The 19616-nt window shown below is 40.6% G+C and overlaps 1 protein-coding gene across 4 annotated transcripts in view; it reads left to right on the forward strand.

Moving 5' to 3' along the window:
* The first annotated feature begins 14473 nt into the window (after nt 1–14473).
* Nucleotides 14474–19616, forward strand: part of AP1S2 (adaptor related protein complex 1 subunit sigma 2) — a 30424-nt gene continuing 25281 nt past the window's right edge. The window contains exons 1-2 of one of the 4 annotated variants that reach the window (XM_081041772.1): nt 14474–14804; nt 16912–17090. In XM_081041772.1, the coding sequence (XP_080897898.1) occupies nt 16912–17090 (179 nt within the window). In that variant the 5' untranslated portion in view covers nt 14474–14804. The remainder of the gene's footprint in view (nt 14805–16911; nt 17091–19616) is intronic. The other 3 variants (XM_081041771.1, XR_013992901.1, XR_013992902.1) reach the window with 3 other exon arrangements.

Below are 19616 nucleotides of genomic sequence, written 5' to 3' on the forward strand. Positions count from 1 at the left end.
AAGATAAGATTTAAAGCCTGAGTCGGCCTGACTTTGAAGGGTATACTGTTTTCTATGGGGCTCTGAAGAGATCTTTCAGGTTTTTGTGGCAAAGACCAAGTACCTTCCAAAACAAAGTCCCGTTAGAGAGAGAATAAGATGAGAACTAGGAAAGTATTTTTACTTTATGTGAATTTACAATGATGGAAATCCCAGTAAAGAGGTAGTTTCTTTAGTAGTAAAAATGCATGATTCTCCACTCTTCAATTAGGAGATATCCACAAGCAAAAAGAAAGCAGTTGAAGGAAAGACATTTATTTAAAAGGAAAGAAGTCACCTCAATTCAAAGTTAAATTATGACTATAAATGAGGTATAAAATAAGAAAGCATCTTCATGAGAAACACGGAAAAGCTTTAAGAAAAAAGCCCCTTCGTCATGTGCTTAGGTGGTAGGCATTTAGGAGGAGAACCAGAAGAAATTCTAGACACTGGCCTCCCATCCCATTTATGCCTGACATTTCATTTCTGTTTAGGATGGAGAGAAACAACACCACACACACACACACACACACACACACACACATCCCCCAAACAAAGGCTGACTTGAAGTGGGCTTTTCAGGATCCCCAAATTGAAAGGAGCCTTAAGGTTCTGAGTGTCCAGCCCTTCATGTAGCAGAGGAGTTCCCTCTGCCACATCATTTGCTTGGACATGTCCAACAACTGGGAGCTCATTTACCTTGATTCCAGACCCCTAATGATTAATAGTGTACTTGCTTATATTTTATCCGCAATCTACCACCCCATAACTGGCATCCATTGCCCTTGTTTTCCTCTTGTACTAAACAGAATTCTGTCTTATATCCCACCTATTTCAATGCTGTAAGAGAGCTATGCTTTTGCCCCTAAATATTTTATTCCCTGAGCTAACCATCGTCACTCATTGGGCTGTTGCTCATACGTCATGATTTATAGCACTATGTACGCTATAACTCCTATGAAGGACTTGAAGTTGGTCTACGTCCCTCATGAAATATGTTTCCCAGAATTGAACATAATAAATCAAAGTATGGTAAGATTGATTATCAAAAACAGAGAATAGTCAGAATACCATATTTCTATTTAAACAGCCCAAGATTCCCTTGGTGTGTTTTGCTTTGTTCTTTTCTTTTTCTTTTGTAGCTTCATCACACTCTTGGCTCTTACTGGCTTCAGGCCACTAAAATTCCCAAGTTTTCTTTTTCACATGCTGCTATTCAGCAAGTTCTCCTTATATCCTTAACTTTGGTTCCAAGGATAGAACACTAAAACTTGTCCGATTTAAATTTCATTGTAATAGAGGCCATTTATACATGTATTCACATATTTGTCCTGCCTTATTCCAAGAGATACTAGCTGATAGATCATCCCTGGGGCAATGTCAGTTTGAAACTTGCTTTGTCTTCTGATTTATTCACACTCCCTCTCAGCTTCTTCTCTATACATTGATAACCAGATCCACTCAGCCTGTATCCAGGTTACTTAAAAAGGACCAAGCTGGGAAAATAGTCCTGACCTACAACAAAATTTGCCAGATTTGACGAAGATAGCATTCTTAGGATAGAGTGGTTATGCTGTTAAATCATCTTCTCATCCATTCAGTTTCTCCATTTTTTCTGCAAGAATGCCATGAAAGTCTTTGAAAAATGCCTTGTGGAAATATGGAAACCTCTATGTCCATGGGATTCCTTTGATCTACCAGTCTAATAAACATACCGCGAAAGAAACCAAGGCCTGTCTGTCAGGCTGTCTTTTCTTAGTAAATCCACGCTGGTTTCTTCAAGGACCAACTCTTCTCTCTCTGGGAGTTCACATACCAGCCATATGATATTCTTAATGGAGAATTAATATTGAAATCCCTTTAACATTTACATCATCTATCTTCTGCCCATTTTTGGAAACTAAGAAATTTCCCATCTCCTGTCTTCAGGAAACACTTCTATTTCCCATAGATTGCAGATGATATGTTAAGGATCTCCTTTAAAAATTGCTTATATATTCCTTGATATGATTTGTCAAAACCTGAAGACTTGCATTCTTTTATGAGCACCACGCTCTAACCAACTAAGCTAACAGGCCACCCCCAAGACTTGCATTCTTTTAGTTTGCATCCTTGGAATGGGAGAGAGGGTGGTAGGGGGAGAGAACAGTTTTTCTGAAGAATGGGGCTTCTGTTTTAGAAGACTTCTGGTTTTAGAAGAACTGGGCAAACAAAAGAGATTGCACTGCAGCAGTGAAAGTTCTAATTCAAATACCTTTCAGCAAGTCTCAGTTCCCTCTTACTAGTCTTTCCTGCATTAGTGTTACAGGTCTGTTCTGCTCTTGTGGTTTGAGTCTTTGATTGCTATCTCCCTCCTCCCAGGTTTTTATGTGTCTTTTACAATCTGAGCTCCTCAGAGAGTCTTGCTCCCCTCGCCAGCACATTTAGTCTCTTGGATTACTTCCTGCACTGGTATTAATAAGGGGCTCTGGTTCCTTCATACAGACAATAGTCCCTTATGCTTATTTGTAATTGACATTTCCTGGAGCTAGATGTATTCATTGGGTTTTATTGCTTTTGCCTGTGTTTCCCCCAAAATGAGACCTATCCGAATAATCAGCTCTAATGCGTCTTTTGGAGCAAAAATTAATATAAGACCCGGTCTTGTTTTACTATAAGACCAGGTCTATATAATAACATAATATAACATAATATAACATAATATAATATAATACCGGTTCTTATATAATTAATATAATTAATATAAGACCTGGTCTTATATTAATTTTTGTTCCAAAAGATGCATTAGAGCTGATTGTCCAGCTAGGTCTTATTTTCAGAGAAACGTAGTGATAGGCTCTCCTCCCATTTTCACAGTCTCTGTTACTAACGTGGTTGAAAATTAGCTAAAGACCAGAGAAGATGAAGCCATTGAGGGTTTCCAAGGTCAATTATTCCATTATCAGGATGAAAATTGAATCCTCACATTAACCTTCCTAATTGCTTGTTTACCTTGTTTTTATACTTTCTAAGTGAACAGGAACAAAGCCACTTGCTGCTGTTTTCTCATTAACACTAATGATCAATAAGTAGGAAAAAAATTTCTGCTGATTCTTGTATTTTGTACATTATGTATGCTTAATTTAGAGCTTATTAGGGCATTGCCACTTTTGCTCATTATCTCCTCTGCAAGATGAACGTGTTTCTTAGGCAAGTGGTTCACATGAAGCAACAATGACTACTCAGGTTTTGTAATTAAGCAAGACTTTCAGTTATATTTACTGCCGGGTGTGGGAGAGAAGAAGCAAGCATTAGCATTTAATATTGACATTTTTTAGATCCTCGTAAGAGAAAGAGGTGCTTATAACAAGTTCTGCACTGACTGTTAATGACCAGAACTGACTTGGTGTCCAAGGAAAGTGTTTGCTTTGCATCCTCCCTGAAGCTCTTTTGAGGTTCTTTCCATCCATTAAAAGCATGCTCTGAAATAAAATCCCAATATGTTCTACAACTTGGATGAACCTTGAAAGTATTATGTTAAGTGAAGGAAGTCAGACACAAAGGACCACGTATTACATGCTTCCACTTATATGGAATGGCCAGAATAGGCAAATCCATAGACAGAAAGCAGATAAGGGATTGCAGGGGGCTGGGTCTGGATGGGGAGATTGGGTAGTGATGGCTAAGGGGTGTGGGGTTCCTTTTGGAGTGATGAAAATGTTCTGAAATTGATTGCGGTGATGGCTGCACAATTCTGTGAATATACTAAAAGCCATCGAATTGTACACTATAAATGGGTGAATTGTGTGACGTGCATTATATCACAATAAGTTTTTCTTTTTTTAAAATCATATCTTACTCCTCCTGTGGCCATTATATACCACTCCTTGTCCTTTGGAGTCTTTAGCAACTGGATTACTGTCACCTTTTCCATTAGGTCCTACTACCACCCCAAATGACTTTGACATCCGTATGGATGACTCCCTACTCAACGCCCAATGAGTCCCTTCTTTGGTGTCTGCTCCTGTGACCTTCATCTCCTTTCCACTCAGCCACCCACTCCACCCTTATTTGTTGCATACCTCTGAAATAATGCATTCATATATGTCTCTCAGAACACACCTCCCAATATGTTCAGTTGTCTCACTAAGTTGCTCTAATTATTAACTGGCCTTAATAGGCCACAGGATCTTCCTCTTCTTCCACCCCATTGCTTTCCCTCTGCTCTATCAGCAATCCACAACCTCCCTCCCCACTTTCATTGTCACTGCTTTCCTTGTCTGGCTTGAATTCCATGCCTCATCACTTCAGTCTCTCATCCTTCTATCTCAACCATCTGGCAAATCTCAACCGCCATCAATGCAACTAAGTATAGAATGACCCAGTCACTAATCTCATCTCCATTGTACTCTCCGTGCCCTCAGTTATCCTTTCATATCGCTCCAGAAGCCTCTCTCCAGTTCTCCAAGGCCTTTAGCAGAAACTTGCTTCACACTTCTCAACCCATTTCCTCCACCTCCTTCTTCACACCCAGCAGATAATCTTACCTTCTTTTCTATGTCAGAGAGGAAGAAGCTCCTTCCCTACCACCAGACGACGTGCTTATCTGCATCCTTTCTCCTTCCTCTACCATTCATTATTCTGAGCAAAATGGAAGAAATGCCCCTTCTCTTATTTAGTCTACCTGTGCTCTGGCTTGCATCACCTCCTCACTGCGCAGCATCCTTCTAGTATTGAGTATTTACTCCTTTTCTTTATATCACCAACTTCTCCCTTACTACTGACACCTACCCATCAGCATAGCGCTCCCTCCTTAAGCAACAACAGCGTCTCTAATTGATGCCACACGTCCTTGTCAGCTACCCTCATTTTTCTCCTCCTCTTTAAATACAAACCTGAAAGAGCAGTGTCCATTCTCTCTTTCTATTTTTTCTTTCATAGGCTGCAGTGAGTATTTCTACACATCATTTCATTCAAACGACTTCTTTTTTTTTTTAATCCAGTGAGCCTTTTCTGTTCCTACTTGAATTCTCGGCAATATTTTGCGCATTTTGCAACTTTCTACCTCTCATTGGAAGCTCTTCGTTTAGCTTCATGACTCTACATACTTCTGGATCTCCTCCCATGCTTTTGACCTCTCCTTCTCAGTCTTCTTTTGAGGCTTTCCCCCTGTCTGTCCTCTAAAAGTTAGTTTTCCTGAGCTGTGTCCTGGGTATTTGTATAAGTGATCTACTAAAGTGTACCAAATGAACACAGACTTAGTTTAAAACAACATCCACTTATTATCTCTCAGCTTCAGTGGGTCAAGAGTCCAGCCATGGGTTAGATGGGTCCTCTGCTCAGGTCTCACAGGGCTTACGTTGAGGTGTTGGCTGGGACTGTGTTCTCAGCTGGAGCTCGAGGTCCTCTTATAAGCTCTTTTAGGTTGTTGGCAGAATTCAGTTCCTTGTGGTTGTAGGACTGACATCCCTTCCCTGTTTTTTTTCTTGGCTGTCAGCTGGTTTCGTTCTCATCTCTTAGAGGCTATTCTCAAGTCCTTCCACATGGCCCCCTCCATCTCACTAATGCAGAAACCTCCTCTCATTGAATCCCTCTTATGTTTCAAATCTCCCTGACTTCTTTTTCTACTGGCCAGAGAAAATTCTCTTCTTTTAAAGAGTTCCATAAGATTAAGTTAGGCCCATTTGGATAATCTCTATTTTAAGGTCAACTGATTAACAACCTTAATAATACCTGCAAATTCCCTTAGGCCAGGTAACCTAAAATAATTGCGCGAGTAACACCAGGTGGGGAACGTCATGGAAACCATCGTATTATTCTGTCTTCGATAATACTTTAAAATATTAACGTTGCATACACTCTTCTGTAGTGATCTCATCTTCCTACTCAGCTTCATTTAGCAGCTCTGTGCTGATGACTCACAAATCTCTAGCTCCAGCCCTGACCTGACTTCTGAGCCTTCAGACTTGTACCAACAACTCCTACTGTCCATTTGAAGGCCCCACAGATATGAGTTGAGAGGTTGGAAAATGAGTTCATCTCTCCACCAGTCTGTCTTCTTCCTGGGTTCCCTTTCTCAAGGAATCATCCCCCAGTGTCATCCTTGACTTTATATCCACTCCCCCTGCCCCCACATCAAAGCAACCTACACCAATCAGTCCTACTTCCTACACTCACTCCAATCTGTCTCCATCTCTTTATTCCTTGTTCAGGCTACCTTCACCTCTTGTGAATTATTCAACAGCTTCCCAGTTGGTCTCTTGGCCACTAATCTTGACCTCAGCTGTGTATATTTTGAACCTGCTTGCTCAATATCCATCTCAACCTCCTTGTGTTGCTACTTCCAGAAAATGAAACTACATTCCTTAGCTAGGCTACTTGTTGTAATGTAGATTCCAGCAATAAGGTGCACTCATGCAAGATTTGGGAGGAGGAAGTGATATATCATGAAGAGGGGCCTCACCTCTCCTATTTCTGCCAACAAGTGTGGTTATGGAAGCATTGGGCTTTCAGTAGCAGTTGTAGAAGGAGTCCAGTGTCCAGTCCCTAGTCACCTGAGTGAAAAGAGGCAGGACCCGTGGCATCCATTTTGTTGGCAGCAGCTTCCTGATTTCTCGATCACAATAGAGGAAGTATAGGCCTGAAGTCAGCGGTTATGGAGACAGCTTCTTAATATTCCAGTTCACTGATGATGGCAGGCTCAGCAGCTCCCTGGCAGTGAAGTTCTGCAGTGTTATTCTGGAAGGTTTTCCTGGAAACTCATCTTAGATTTTGTTTTTCCAGCTCTTTCAATCATTTTTAGGCTGCTTCTGTTTGTATCAGTGACAATGGTTTATTTTACCTGCAACTAAAATCTCACTACAACATATCCTGCAATTAACCACATTTCATCCAGACTGATCTTTCTGAAACTCCAATACTCCAATCTGATAATGGCACTATCCACGCTTAAAATCTTTCAATGTCTCCCAAATCCTTATATAAAACCCAAATATATTTATCTTGTTTGAAAGGTCCTGCATGATATGATCCTCCTGTCCTCTGCAGACTCATCTTTACCCAGGAATACATGGTCGTGATGACCTTGCATTCAAGTCCCTGAGACAGTCATATACTCATCTCTTCATCTTTGCACGTTATTCTCCCGATGTGTGGCACTCTTGCCATGTCTTTTGGCTAACTCCCACTTTTTCTTCAATCTCGACCTAAAGGCTATGTCCTCCAGAAAACCTTCTCTGACTCCATCACCCGTCACTACCACCAAAACTCTGGGTTAGGCATTCTTATGTGCGCTCACAGCTTCCTGGCCTTCTCCCTACAAAATACTCCACTGCATTAGGATTGCTGAGTGTAAACTGTGAACCTGGTGGAAAGTTCCATGTCTAAGTCTTTCTCTATTTTATCCCCAGTACCCAGTGAGTGTCTGGCCCAGACTTATTGAATGAAGTAATTGAAACATTTTAAGCAGAGGGTCTAATCACTATTGGATTTATGTTAGAAAAAAAACATGCAGGTGGCCATGTGCAGAAGGAACTGTAATAGGATCAGGTGGAGGGAGGGGCTGAGATAGCCCAGTTTGCTGGTCTGACCTAGTGCAGTATTAGTGGGTATGAAAAGGAGAATACGTCACAGGCTATGGTAGGGAGAGGGAGGCAGAAAAAACTATTAAAACTCAAGAAGTAATGAGACAAGGGCTTAGTAAATATTTGTTTGGCATTCCAATTCAATTTCATTAATATTTTTTTGAGTGTCCACTCTATGCAAAGCATTGTATTAGGTTCTGTGACATAGAGATTGGTAAGATACTATCCCAATCCTGGAGATTGCAAGGGTTTCAGTTGACTAGTGGAGACACAAATAGTTTAATACTAGGCTGAGAGATAAGAGGAGGAAGAATTGAAGAGTTTATGTTTTAAGGGGCTGTGTGTGTGTAGTTTTCGGTTTGTTTGTTTGCTTAAAGATAATGGCTTAGCAGTTTATAGGCAATAGAGAGTGCACCGTGGTAGAAAAAACATTGCCTGGAGACGGAACAAAGGGATCGCAGCTCCTTATCTGTCACTAACTAGGTAGCATGATCTTGAACAATTTAACTTCTCTGGGGCTTAATTCCCTCATTTGTAAAACAAAGTTTTGAATGAAATGACCCTTAAAATTCATTATTTTACATATTTGTCATATCTAAACAATTTTTAAATCATTCGGTTAAAATGTCCATGTATTCTAAATACTGCTTTAGGATAAATGTTTTAACTTTCTCCTATAGTATTTAGAAGACAAGGACATAATAATTTGGTCACAAATAGACTGTAAACTTTGGTTTCTTGATTCTAAGAGATTGATGATAATATTATCTACTTTTGACAATTAGGACAGTTTATTGGGATGTGCCCCTGCCCCTTTTTTCATTTCCTTAATCTCTTTAGCCTTACGATTTTTTAAAAAAATTTGCTGTATCTATTATTGCCTGTACAAATGCTAACCTTTGCCAGAGGAATGGAAAAAAAGAAACGCAAATCAATTTTTGGTTTTTGTGTGTGTGTGTGTGTGGTTTTTTTTTTTGCCCCTTTGATATTTTAAATTCCAGACTCAGATTGTTTGAGAATTCTCTTCAAATCTCAGTGTAAAGAAGATACATGAAGGAGCACAAAAAGCAGGTTTAGAATTGAGAAAAAGAGCCATGCACTTAAAAATTCACCCGCTTTCCCCATTACTACGACTCCTCCTTGTAACTGAGCATGCAACGACTTGCAAGAATGGCAAGAAAGGCTAGCAGTTCTCACAGATGAACCTGGAAAAATCAATGGTTTAATACAGAGTTGTTTCTCATTCCCTTAAAGTACAACTGGTGGCAGACATGATGATGGTGGTGGTGGTCTGTGTGTGTGTCAGCTCCATGCAGTCAATCGGGAACCCAGGCTGAAAGAGACTCAGCCATCTTCAAAGCCTGACTTTCAAGGTCACTCCGGATGGCAATATCCAGGGAGCAAAAGCAGGGTCGAGGAGAGAGGGAAGAGGCTTTCCTGTGGAAGGTTTTTCTGCGCCCAGCCTGATATCACTTCTATCCAAGTTTCTTTGGCTGATCTCAGTCCCACGAGCACACCTAACAGCAGGAGTGGCTAAGGAACAGGGTCTAGCTGTGTGCCAAGGAAGAGAAAGGGCAGATTTTAATGACCACATCGTGGTTTCTGCCAGTATCTCCAGGGATATTGATTCTGTCTAGCTCTTCCCTCTCAACCCTCTCCTTTCTACCTCATGTCTTTCATTGCTGACAAAATATTTCAAAGGTGATTCCTACTTGGCATGAGTGGTTGGAAAATATTTTTAGACTAGTGATATTCATCAAGTAAGCATCTGACTTTTATGGTGCAACCTTCAGGTTTCTCTAAGCGCTCCAATTTCTAACTTAGATTATTATAGTACATTAGTTTGTACAACACATACAATGATTGCATGCCACTCTGTGCATAAAGATTTAGCTTCAGGTTCATATAACTGGGAATATTACTCTCCTACTGTCATCTGACTTAATGAGGTCAGCTATAAAAAATATTCAGATCTCAAGTTACCTTTAGATCATTTGTCTGGAAAATGAGATCACAACTGCTGGCTTTGAGAACTTTCCAGTTAGATTATCATAGCTTTTTGAGGAGATAGAAAAGTGGTTCTCAAAGTGTGGTTAGACCAGCAGCATTACCAGCACCTGGAAACCTGTTAGAAATGCGATTCTCAGGCCTCACCTCAGACCTCCTGAATCAGAAACTCTAGGGATAGGGCCCAGCAATGTGTGTTTTCACAAGTCCTCTAGAGAATATCCTAGAAGCACTGGTGTAATTGAATTAAATTACTGCTGAAACATTTCAAGTACCAGGTCAAAAGAATACTACCTGAAATTGTTTTGTTGAAAACATATTGAATTTCTCTCTTATATTGCTGTGCTATACAAAACTCACAGAATGAAAAGATTGCTAAGAGCCCTAGGAGGTCATTAGGGCAAACAGTTTTCAAAGGCGTCAATCCCAGAAATCTAAGTTTCTGTGAAGCATCTCTAAGGGTTTCCTAAAAGAAAATGTATTCACATGTTTGATTGGGGACTGCCTCTCTGACCACCCAAGGTTTGTCTCTAAAAGCCTTAGAATTCTGTGTCAGGAGAAATGGTTATGAAGATTTAGGACAGAGTCAAAATCTTACTCATCTTTGCATCCCCATTACCTTCCAGAGTGCCCAGCACACAGTAAATACATAATAAACATTTATGTTAAATGAATGAATGGAAGGAACAGTTATCTCATAAATTCAGGTTCTAAAGCAACTTCCACTAATATTCTGGGTCACTCTGGGGAAAAAAAATCCCACTTGGATAGCTTATTCTAGTTACTATTATATTCAAGAACACTGACTGCCTTATGTATATGGCCCGTGTTTTCAGCAGTTAAGGATTTCACCTATCAAATATTAAGAATAATGCCTCCACCTACTCTGAGGAAAACAAAACTTATATGAAGATAGTGCGTGTTCCATTTCTTGAAATGTCTATAAAAAGATTTCAGTTACTGCACGTTAACCTTTTCAGTGACTAACTCAGCGTTTTGACATTTGGAGCTGGATAACTCTGTGATGGGAGCTGTCCTGTACATTGCAACACCATCACCAACACCCTCCTCCTCCCCATTGTGACAAGCAAAGTATCTCCAGACACTGCCAAGTGTCTGCTGGGGGGGGGGGGGAGTGAGGTGGGGAGTGGGGGGAGGGGAGGCAAAATTGCCCACGCTGAGAATCATTGTTCTTACCTAATATCAAAAGGGAAGAGTCATTTTCCTGCATTTTATTCAAAGCTATGGAAACAGGCTTCAAGAAAGAGCATATGTTACACATTTCTCTTTAGCTCATTGTTGAGAACTTTGGCAGTGACAGCTCTATCTATTTGAGATGCTTTGGTTAACAAATCTTCATTATTTTAGGCCACTTTTCTCTTAGAAACAACTTTATCGTTGAAGATGTAAATTCACAAGCTCTAAGCATCTTTTTTACACTTATTGTGATCTACACTGATTCAGCACTGAATTTCATTACAAGGCATTTTTACCTAGCAATCAATTTCTAAGGAATATAGTATAGATTAGCTAAAGGAACTCTGTATGAGTTTATAATATAGTGTTAGCACTAACAGAAGGGTTTTTATCTACTTTATTGCAATATTTTGAAAATACCTAAGTAAAACCCGCTCTAAAGTAAAATATAATAATAACCTTTATTAAATCCTACTTGAAGATTCTGTCTCTGGAAAAAGAGTCATTGCTTCTGGAATTTACTTCCTGGTACCTAAGAATACAATAATAATTCTATTTCTTGATTTATGTTAGATGTTATGTTTTCTTACTGTCAGTGTGAGAAATTAGCAATATTTCAACATCCCCTCACTTCTGTTCCTCCATATTCCCAATATAAACACATTATAATTTTTACTTAAGTTGTCAGTGTTTAATAATGAGCCTACAGTGTACCCTGACATGGTTGTTGACATCCTCATGCTAATGTCCCCTCTCTTATTGTCCATGTGAATAGATACTTCAAACTTTCCCATATATATATATATATATATATATATATACACACATAATGGCGTTTTGAGAGGGAGAGGAGATAAAAGCATATGGCCGTCCACATTTAACAGGAAACTAAAACTATTTTTGAAAACTTTTAAAAGATTACATAAAAAGTCTCAAAAGTTTATTGTTAGTAGGTAGACGCCCTATTTCACACTCGCCTCTAGTATTTAGCATAAATGAAAGGTAGGAACTTTTTTTTTAAAAAGAAACGAGTGATATTAACTAAACTTATTGTGGTAATCATTTTGCAATACATATAAATATCAAATCATTATGTTGTACACCTGAAACTAATACAATATCACACGCCAATTATATCTCAATTAAAATAACAAATAAAAGGTAGGTTACCAGAAACGCTTCAGTTCTTCCCCTTCTGTACAGGGGGACAGGGTTATCTTTCCTACTTAAGGATCAATCTGTTCTTTTCTCTTCTGACTTTGCTGAATTTTCCTTTATCTACATGGGCCATTGAAACTGGGAAACATCAGGCAGCCTTGCCTCAAGAAACTACATATTCGTGTTCTATGAAAAATGGTTTTGTAATAAATGTCTCCTGTACCGCCCCCCCAAATAAAATCTGATTTTTAGTTTTTCATAAAAAATATTTTTGTGCCATCATTAACAACCAAGAATTCGGGACCACCCAGATAACAAAAGCAGATGATTTAAAAAGATACCTTCTTCACATGATAGACGAATAAGAAACTAGGTGAGAAAAGCGTGCATTAACAAAGCCCACAATTTAAAAACTGTGGGAATCAAAGTCAAGCAGTTAACCACTAACAAAGATAGTAAGAGCTTCTTTTGTCTTTCATGGCGAATGCATAATTAGCACTTAATACTAAGACTGGGGAATAAACCATCTATAATCTGCAAAAAAAGACCATCTGCTTCTATAAATTTTGTTCTTATATACTTGCCAAAAGAAGAGAACATATTAACAAAATAATGGGCTCTGCACTGTTAATTGCTAGGTTGTTTGCATTTGTGCCGTTGCTATTAGAATTTAATAAGCCATTCCTTCTGCTAAATTAATAAGCAGCCAAGATTATGTAATAGCTGCGCTCAGTCGCTAATTATTTTTCCCATAATTCCTTTCCCTTCCTACCTCCAACACCCACCTTTTCTTACCTAGGAACACGAGACTGCCAATGTCAGCAGCAAGTCTTCCGTCCTCATATTCAGAACAGACCAACATTAGGAGCATGACCAATGAGTTTAAACTTGGAGGTGGTTATATCAGCAAGCTCGAGAATATATGTTTTATACAGACAAAGAGAAAAGCAGCATTTGGATTCAGAGGGCGAGTTTTCATAGCATGACATCTATTTTGTGTAGTAAGGGAGAAATGAAACATTAACATGTGCCTTTGGGGCAGAATTGGTCAGGGAGCAGAGAGAAATTTGGGCGGGGGGGCTAAAGACCTACAGAAAGCCAGCTGTGCTTTGGGTGGACCACCTCCAACATTCCAGTATAGATTAGTCATACATGTTAGTAGGAAATTTTCCAAGCAACATAGTAGTGCTTAAAAGGGGAGGTATAATACATTTTTTATTTTGCCAAATAAGGGCACTAAAAATGTCCCCAAATCCGTATTATATACTATCTTAGTTTTAGAGACATTTTAACACGCAAAAAGAACATAATCCCTAATAAAGGATTCCTTTAAATTGATTAAATTTAGTTTCATGAAAAACTTAGCATTTCTTTTTCACTCTGAGTCATTAAAAAATTCTGGCGACTATGTTTCGAAACCTCCGCAAAAAGGGCATAACATAACTCAACAAAAGCAATTTTCCGGCTTCCTTTTTAAGAACCTCGGTGACGGGTAATGAATAGCTTTCGACTTGAGAAACCTGTGTCTGTTCAAGCAAGGTCACTTAATCCCGTGGGGCTCCTCTTTCCTCATCTGTAAAAGATAGAGTCGGACTAGACGATTCACCCATTCTTTCATTCAAAAAAATACGGACATCCATTAGGTGCTAGGCACAATACTCAGTACCACGGCTCTTAACAAATCTATCATTTTATAGTCCTTTATCGTTCAACTCAAATTTATTAGTTGTGCTATATACTAGGCAGTGAACAAGGTTGGAATGGAAAAATGAATACAATTCAAGATGCACTAAACAGAGGTTAATGGGCATGTGGGTGAAAGAGATTCGTTCTTACAGAGTTTGAGGGTGAGGCTTCATAGGAGATGTGACATTTGAGAAGAAGGGCATGCCAGGCAGAGTAGGTCGTCAGCAAGGCTAAACTGGAACCCCGGCGGCTGTGTGTGTGTGCGGGTTCTCCGCATGAAGGAAGCGGGATTTAGAAGATGAGGTGCTGTCTGGGCTTTTCAGCAGAGAATGGACATCAGGTCCTCAGCACTGAGGATGGGCGAGGTGAGCCCTGGGTAAAGACACTTGTACAGCTTGGGGTGAAACGTGTCTAGGGATGTAGCCGTAGAAGGAAAGAAGGGGCCGGATTCCGGACAGTTTTGAGCCAGAATGTAAAAGGCCGAGATCCAAGACAGAGCTGACTTGTTTTCCCCAGAGTTGCAGCACTCCTCTCCTTTCACCATAATCACCAACCGTCACGCCCCCCTGTCCCACCCTCTTGGGGCACGGAGAGTTATCCGAACTCGAACTTGGCTCTTCGCAGTCCACACCTTCCCTACCCCACACAGCGGGGTCAACAAAAAGCACCCGGGGGGGGGGGTCGACAAAGGGCGCCGCGGAACGCTGTCTTCCCGCCGCCCAAACAGCCAGGAAAGCCCACCGCGCGTCTCGAAGGCACACCCAAAAGTGCGCAGGCGCGCCGGCCCCCCGCAGCCGCTTCCGGGTCACGTGGCCTGGCTTCCGGTCCAGACCACCCCTCTTGGTAGAGACGCGGCCAATCGGCTTCCTCGGGCTGCGCGGTCAGCTGTGCTGCCTTCAGGGCCGTTGGCGACAACCGAGCTTCTTCCCGCGCGTCTCCCAGCCCGCCCCTCCGCTCGCTGCAGCCCCGGCTCCTCCCTCGTCCGGCCCCCGGGGCGGGGTCTGTCGGCTCGCCCTCCCCTCGCCGCCTAAGCCTTCCCTTCGCTAACCGGGTTCCCTCCCCACAAGCAACACGGATTCTCTTCCACAGCTCAGCGACAGGGGCTTCCCCTCAGCCTCAGCCTCGGTCGTTGCCGCCGCCGGCCGAGCCTCGCCGCGTCCGCGGCCTGCGGCCGCCGTAAGTCCCATAAGGCGAACAGGAGCGCCGAGGACGGGGAGTGGGGTGGGAGGGTTGGGCGCGCCCCCAGCCGCCCCGCGAGCGCCCCAACGACCCCACCCCGCGCCCGCCTGGTCCGCCACTGGGGCGCGGCGCCGGGCAACTCACTTTTCTCGGCGTCCGCGCCCCAGGATGAAGCAGTCACCGACGCTGCGGTGGCCCCGCGGCACCTGTGGTTCCGGAATCCCCTCAAGTTTTGCGGGGCATTTTCGGGAGGGGCCCGGGGGCGGGGGCGGGCGAGGACCCTTGGCGCTCGCTGCGCGGCGGCGGATGCCATTGTCTGCTCCGCTCCTTTCCTGTCACCTCGCCTGGGCTCGGTCAGTGATGGAGTGCGGCCCCGTGGGGCGGTGGGGAGGCACCGGAGACGGCCGGTCCGAGGAACGCTGGCCCCGATCCCGCTCCGTGGCTGAACCCATTGTTTTTAATACCAATCTCGAGGAATTGAGGTGGCCTGTGATTTGCGGCAAAATCAAAGCATTAGTTTTTAACAAGAGGGAATGAATACTTGTGCCTTGCAACCCAGTATCGTCCCATATTAGCACATCATTTATTTTGAGGAGTGAATTATTTTTTCTATAAAGTGGTAGGGAGAGGGATACAGGACCCTGCTACGGACAACCTTGAAGCCGATACTCCTTTCGAAAGCAAACCCCCACCCCGCCTCGTCACCAAGATCCTGGGATACGGGTCTATTTTCCAACTTCTCATAACGGGTTTGCATTAAACGTTGTCCAGTTGATGCTTTACTTGCCGTCCCTTTCGAATGCCGCTATCTGAACAGGACTTGTATGGGAGGCACTTTGATATCACGAATATTGTTCGTTAATTTTGTGGCAGTGAAGCGTTTTAAGTGAGGTGTAATAAGCCAATTTTAACTTTAATAAAGTTAAATTGCCGCATCATAAATTTCTAAATGTCTTGCTGATGCCTGTTTGGATTAATGCAAAAAGCGGCAATAATTTCTTAGCGAGATGTAGGGCCCATTTATTCTAAATTGGTTGTGTAAATTCTTCCACCCCCATGTTCAAATTCAAGATGGTGTGGTGAATATTAAGAATCATGCTGGAATCTTATTTTCAGTAACACTATTAAAGGAACTTAACAATAGTTAAAAGAAAAAAAATACCTGTCTGGATTCTACTTTTAAATTACCTTTGTAGAAACAATGCTTATCTGTTTGCGGTTGAGAAGACCAGTCGAATTACAAGCTTTTCTTAAAGATTAAACATGTAGATTAATCAACAGATTTTATATACAAAATGATTTTAAGTGTAAAATACACTAGAATTCAGTATCCATTCCATCTGTAAATGCTATGGTTTTTTTTAATGAAGTGTTTCGTGTAATGTCTCTGAATGTGTGTAACTCTTATTTTGGCTTTTTAAAGGTTTATATTCTCTTTCATAATATTATATTGCCATTTCTTTATGATGTGCATATTTATCTTGGAATTTTAAAAAAGATGAGAAGAGATACTTAAAAATTAGGCTTTTATTAAGAAAAATGTGCGTTTATGGGATGTTTTTTCTTGGTTAATATTTTAAGTCTTGTTTTGCTTAAAACATGTAAGCATAAACCAAAGAGAGCATTCTAAGTCATAGTAGTCTGTCTACACATAATTCATCCTGGAACTAGAACAGCCTCAGTCAGGGTAAATCTCCTGTTTCTTTCAAATGCACCTAAACCAGTTGATGTCAACAATTCTCTTTTGATGCACAGAGAGAGTGTGGAATATAATATACCACAGGTAGACAATAGTTTCTTGAATTGCAACTTAATCTTTTTCCTCGAAATTTTCACTCCAAGTTAATGCCTGTGTTTCTTTTTGTTCTACTGACTCCAAACTTACGTGGAACAGGGTGGAGTGGGGAGATTTGCAGTTGGTGGGAAGATCTTTGTACAAGAATTTCTTGCTACTTTAACTGCCTTAGAAATGTTGATGACTACTAATCATTTGTCCGTTAAGCACCCTGCCCTCCCAAAGCTTCTCTATGAAACATGTTATCTTAATCTTAACTTTATTGTATCAAACTATTGCATGTAATTTTGTTTCCATTTATCTTAACAGATGCAGTTTATGTTGCTTTTTAGTCGTCAGGGAAAGCTTCGACTGCAGAAATGGTATGTCCCACTATCAGACAAAGAGAAGAAAAAGATCACAAGAGAACTTGTTCAAACCGTTTTAGCTCGGAAACCTAAAATGTGCAGCTTTCTTGAGTGGCGAGATCTGAAGATTGTTTACAAGAGGTATAATTTTTTTTCTCAGAAAGGTGAAATAGCAGAATCAAATGTGTTTGGTCATTTGTAATGTGGAAATTGCAGGCTTTTGAGAGATGACATTTATAAATAAGGATTAAGAAAGATTTAGATGAAAACGGTTTTAAGTTAAAGCTTTGTATTTTTAAAATAACTGTTTTGATTGATTACCCAGGCTAAAATGATAAAATCTCGGAAGTTGTTTTAAAACTAATTATATAATTAAAGCATAAATGATTATTCATGCTTAATCATCTTTTTAGAAAAATTCAATGAATTCATTCCTTTGCAAGGGAAAATAGGATCAGTATTTTAAATTGGGTGAGTAATTCTCTAAATTTAGACAAGTATTCACCCCCCTCTCCCTTTCCCCCCAAATCTATAAAGTAATGGCTGATAATTGACATGCCTTTTATCTGACTTTTAGAATCTTACTTATAAACACCTTGGATACATAGACCATTTCAGTCATATAGATGTTTAAAAATTTTGTGCATACACGGGATCTCCTTGTTAGTAGTGTTTAATTTGAAGTAACACTTGTTGCTGTGGTGGAGGTGTGATTAGATCTGATAATTTTGCCAAGAATAGATTTAAAACTTTCAATGTTGCAGAATGATTCATAGATATGCTTTGAACACTAAGCGTTTTTAAAAATGCTATATATCTTTATTAGTATCTGAACTCTTTTAATACCTTAAAATAAATGTCTCGAGGTTGTACTAATCAGGTTAAAATAAAAATAATTACTTTGTTTCTTCGCCGTTTCTGTTCCCTTACAAATAATTTACTGTATGATGCCAGGGTTTCCGCATAGGAAAAATTCTCTTCTGTGGGGGATGTGCAGGGAACTAACAGTATGAGCTGTCAGGAGGATTGAAGAGAAATCTGGGTTTTACCTCAGCTTCCCTGTATTCTACTCCAAGTATAAATGGGGTTTATTGGGGTGGGGGCAGAGAAAGTCATGGAGATTATGGGTCATAAAGAATTTTTTAAATACCCTAGACTCCTCTTTACAATGGAATGAATTTAGTCATTTTTGGGTGGTTTTGTATCCAGTGTTTGGTTTAGTACTTGTTGAGAAAAATCTGAAAAATCGTAGCATTTTAGAGCTGGGAGATGTCTTAGGATAATCTAGTTAAGTGATTTTTTTTTTAATTGAGGTAAGATTGGTATATAACATACTACTTTTCAAGTTTTTTTTTTTTTAAGCTTTTTGCACCAATGATAGAACCTTAAATGAAACAAGTGGAAGGGGAGGTTCTTTTGCGAAATCAAAATTGGGATCCTGTACCCCTACTGAATTGGCCTCTACCTTCTGCATAGGAGATGGTTCCTGAATTTGAAAACCGCTACAGTTTTATTAAAAAAACCGAGAATTTGGGAGAAGTGACTTGTCCAAGGTCATATGCTAGTTTGTGACTGACAGGGGCTAGAACTCAAATCTTAAGCATGGAGACAAAGATTTTAAACGAGGACAAAAAAGCAGATTTGCCTTTCTTACCAGATCCTTGTAATTGGAGAATGGATGGGGGAAGGGCCGAGACAGGCACCTGAGGGATCTGTTAGGAGATTGCATGTGTTGTGAGTTCCTGAAGGAAGACCTCACTGTGGGCTCAGCAGGTGGAAAGAGCTGTTAGCCACCTAAGTTTTATAAGACTTGGTCACTGCTGGAAGTGAGAAATGCAGTGAAAGAAGGGGAGGAGTGGAAGGAAATCACATTTCTGGGGGGTGAATGGTGAGCTAGTAAAGATGATTTTGAGATGCTTCGTTTTCTGGGGTGGGCATAGACATGGAAGTCCTGGGAGGGGATTAGGCATAAAGTGTTAGATCCCCAACATTCAAGCTGCAGGCAAGAGAGAGAGGATAAGTACAGGGTCAGTAACTTCGGGGAAGAGGAGTTTCAAAAATAACGTTACCAGTGCCAAATGTTGCATTAAATTCAATTAAAGTGAAGAAAGAATCTATTACATTTTACAGTGAGCATTTCATAAAATGTCCTTTGTCGGAACATTTTCAGTTGAATACTAGAGACAGAACTCTCGAAGAAATGGGGTGAAGTCTGAGGAGGTGGAGATATTTAAACAGAGGTGTAGACTATTTGGGGAGCTTTGCTGTGACGGACAGAAGAGGTAGTAACCACCCATAGACATCAGAGTGCGGGACAAAAAGGTGTGAGGCTTAAGCTTATTTCTAGATAGGGGAAGGAGTCCCCCGTGTGGAGGAGGAAAATATCAGCAAGGGAATCAATCCCATGGAATCAGAAGGAAATGGCCTGTAAAAGGAAGGAAAGAAAGCACTAGTCAGTGTTCTTGTACACAGCATTGAGCCCGCCTATGTTGGCTGGCTTTTTCTTTTAAGGGCTATAAAGGGCAATCCAACATGACTCTGATACTTGTGTTAATTAAACTCCTATAAAACAGCTTTATTAAGATAAAATTCACATACAAAAGTTAGAATTTATAGTCAGTATTTCTGTGCATCCCCCCATTTCATACTGAAAAGCTCATCTATTGT

Source organism: Rhinolophus hipposideros, assembly GCF_964194185.1.
Source record: "Rhinolophus hipposideros genome assembly, chromosome: X".
NCBI lineage: Eukaryota > Metazoa > Chordata > Mammalia > Chiroptera > Rhinolophidae > Rhinolophus > Rhinolophus hipposideros.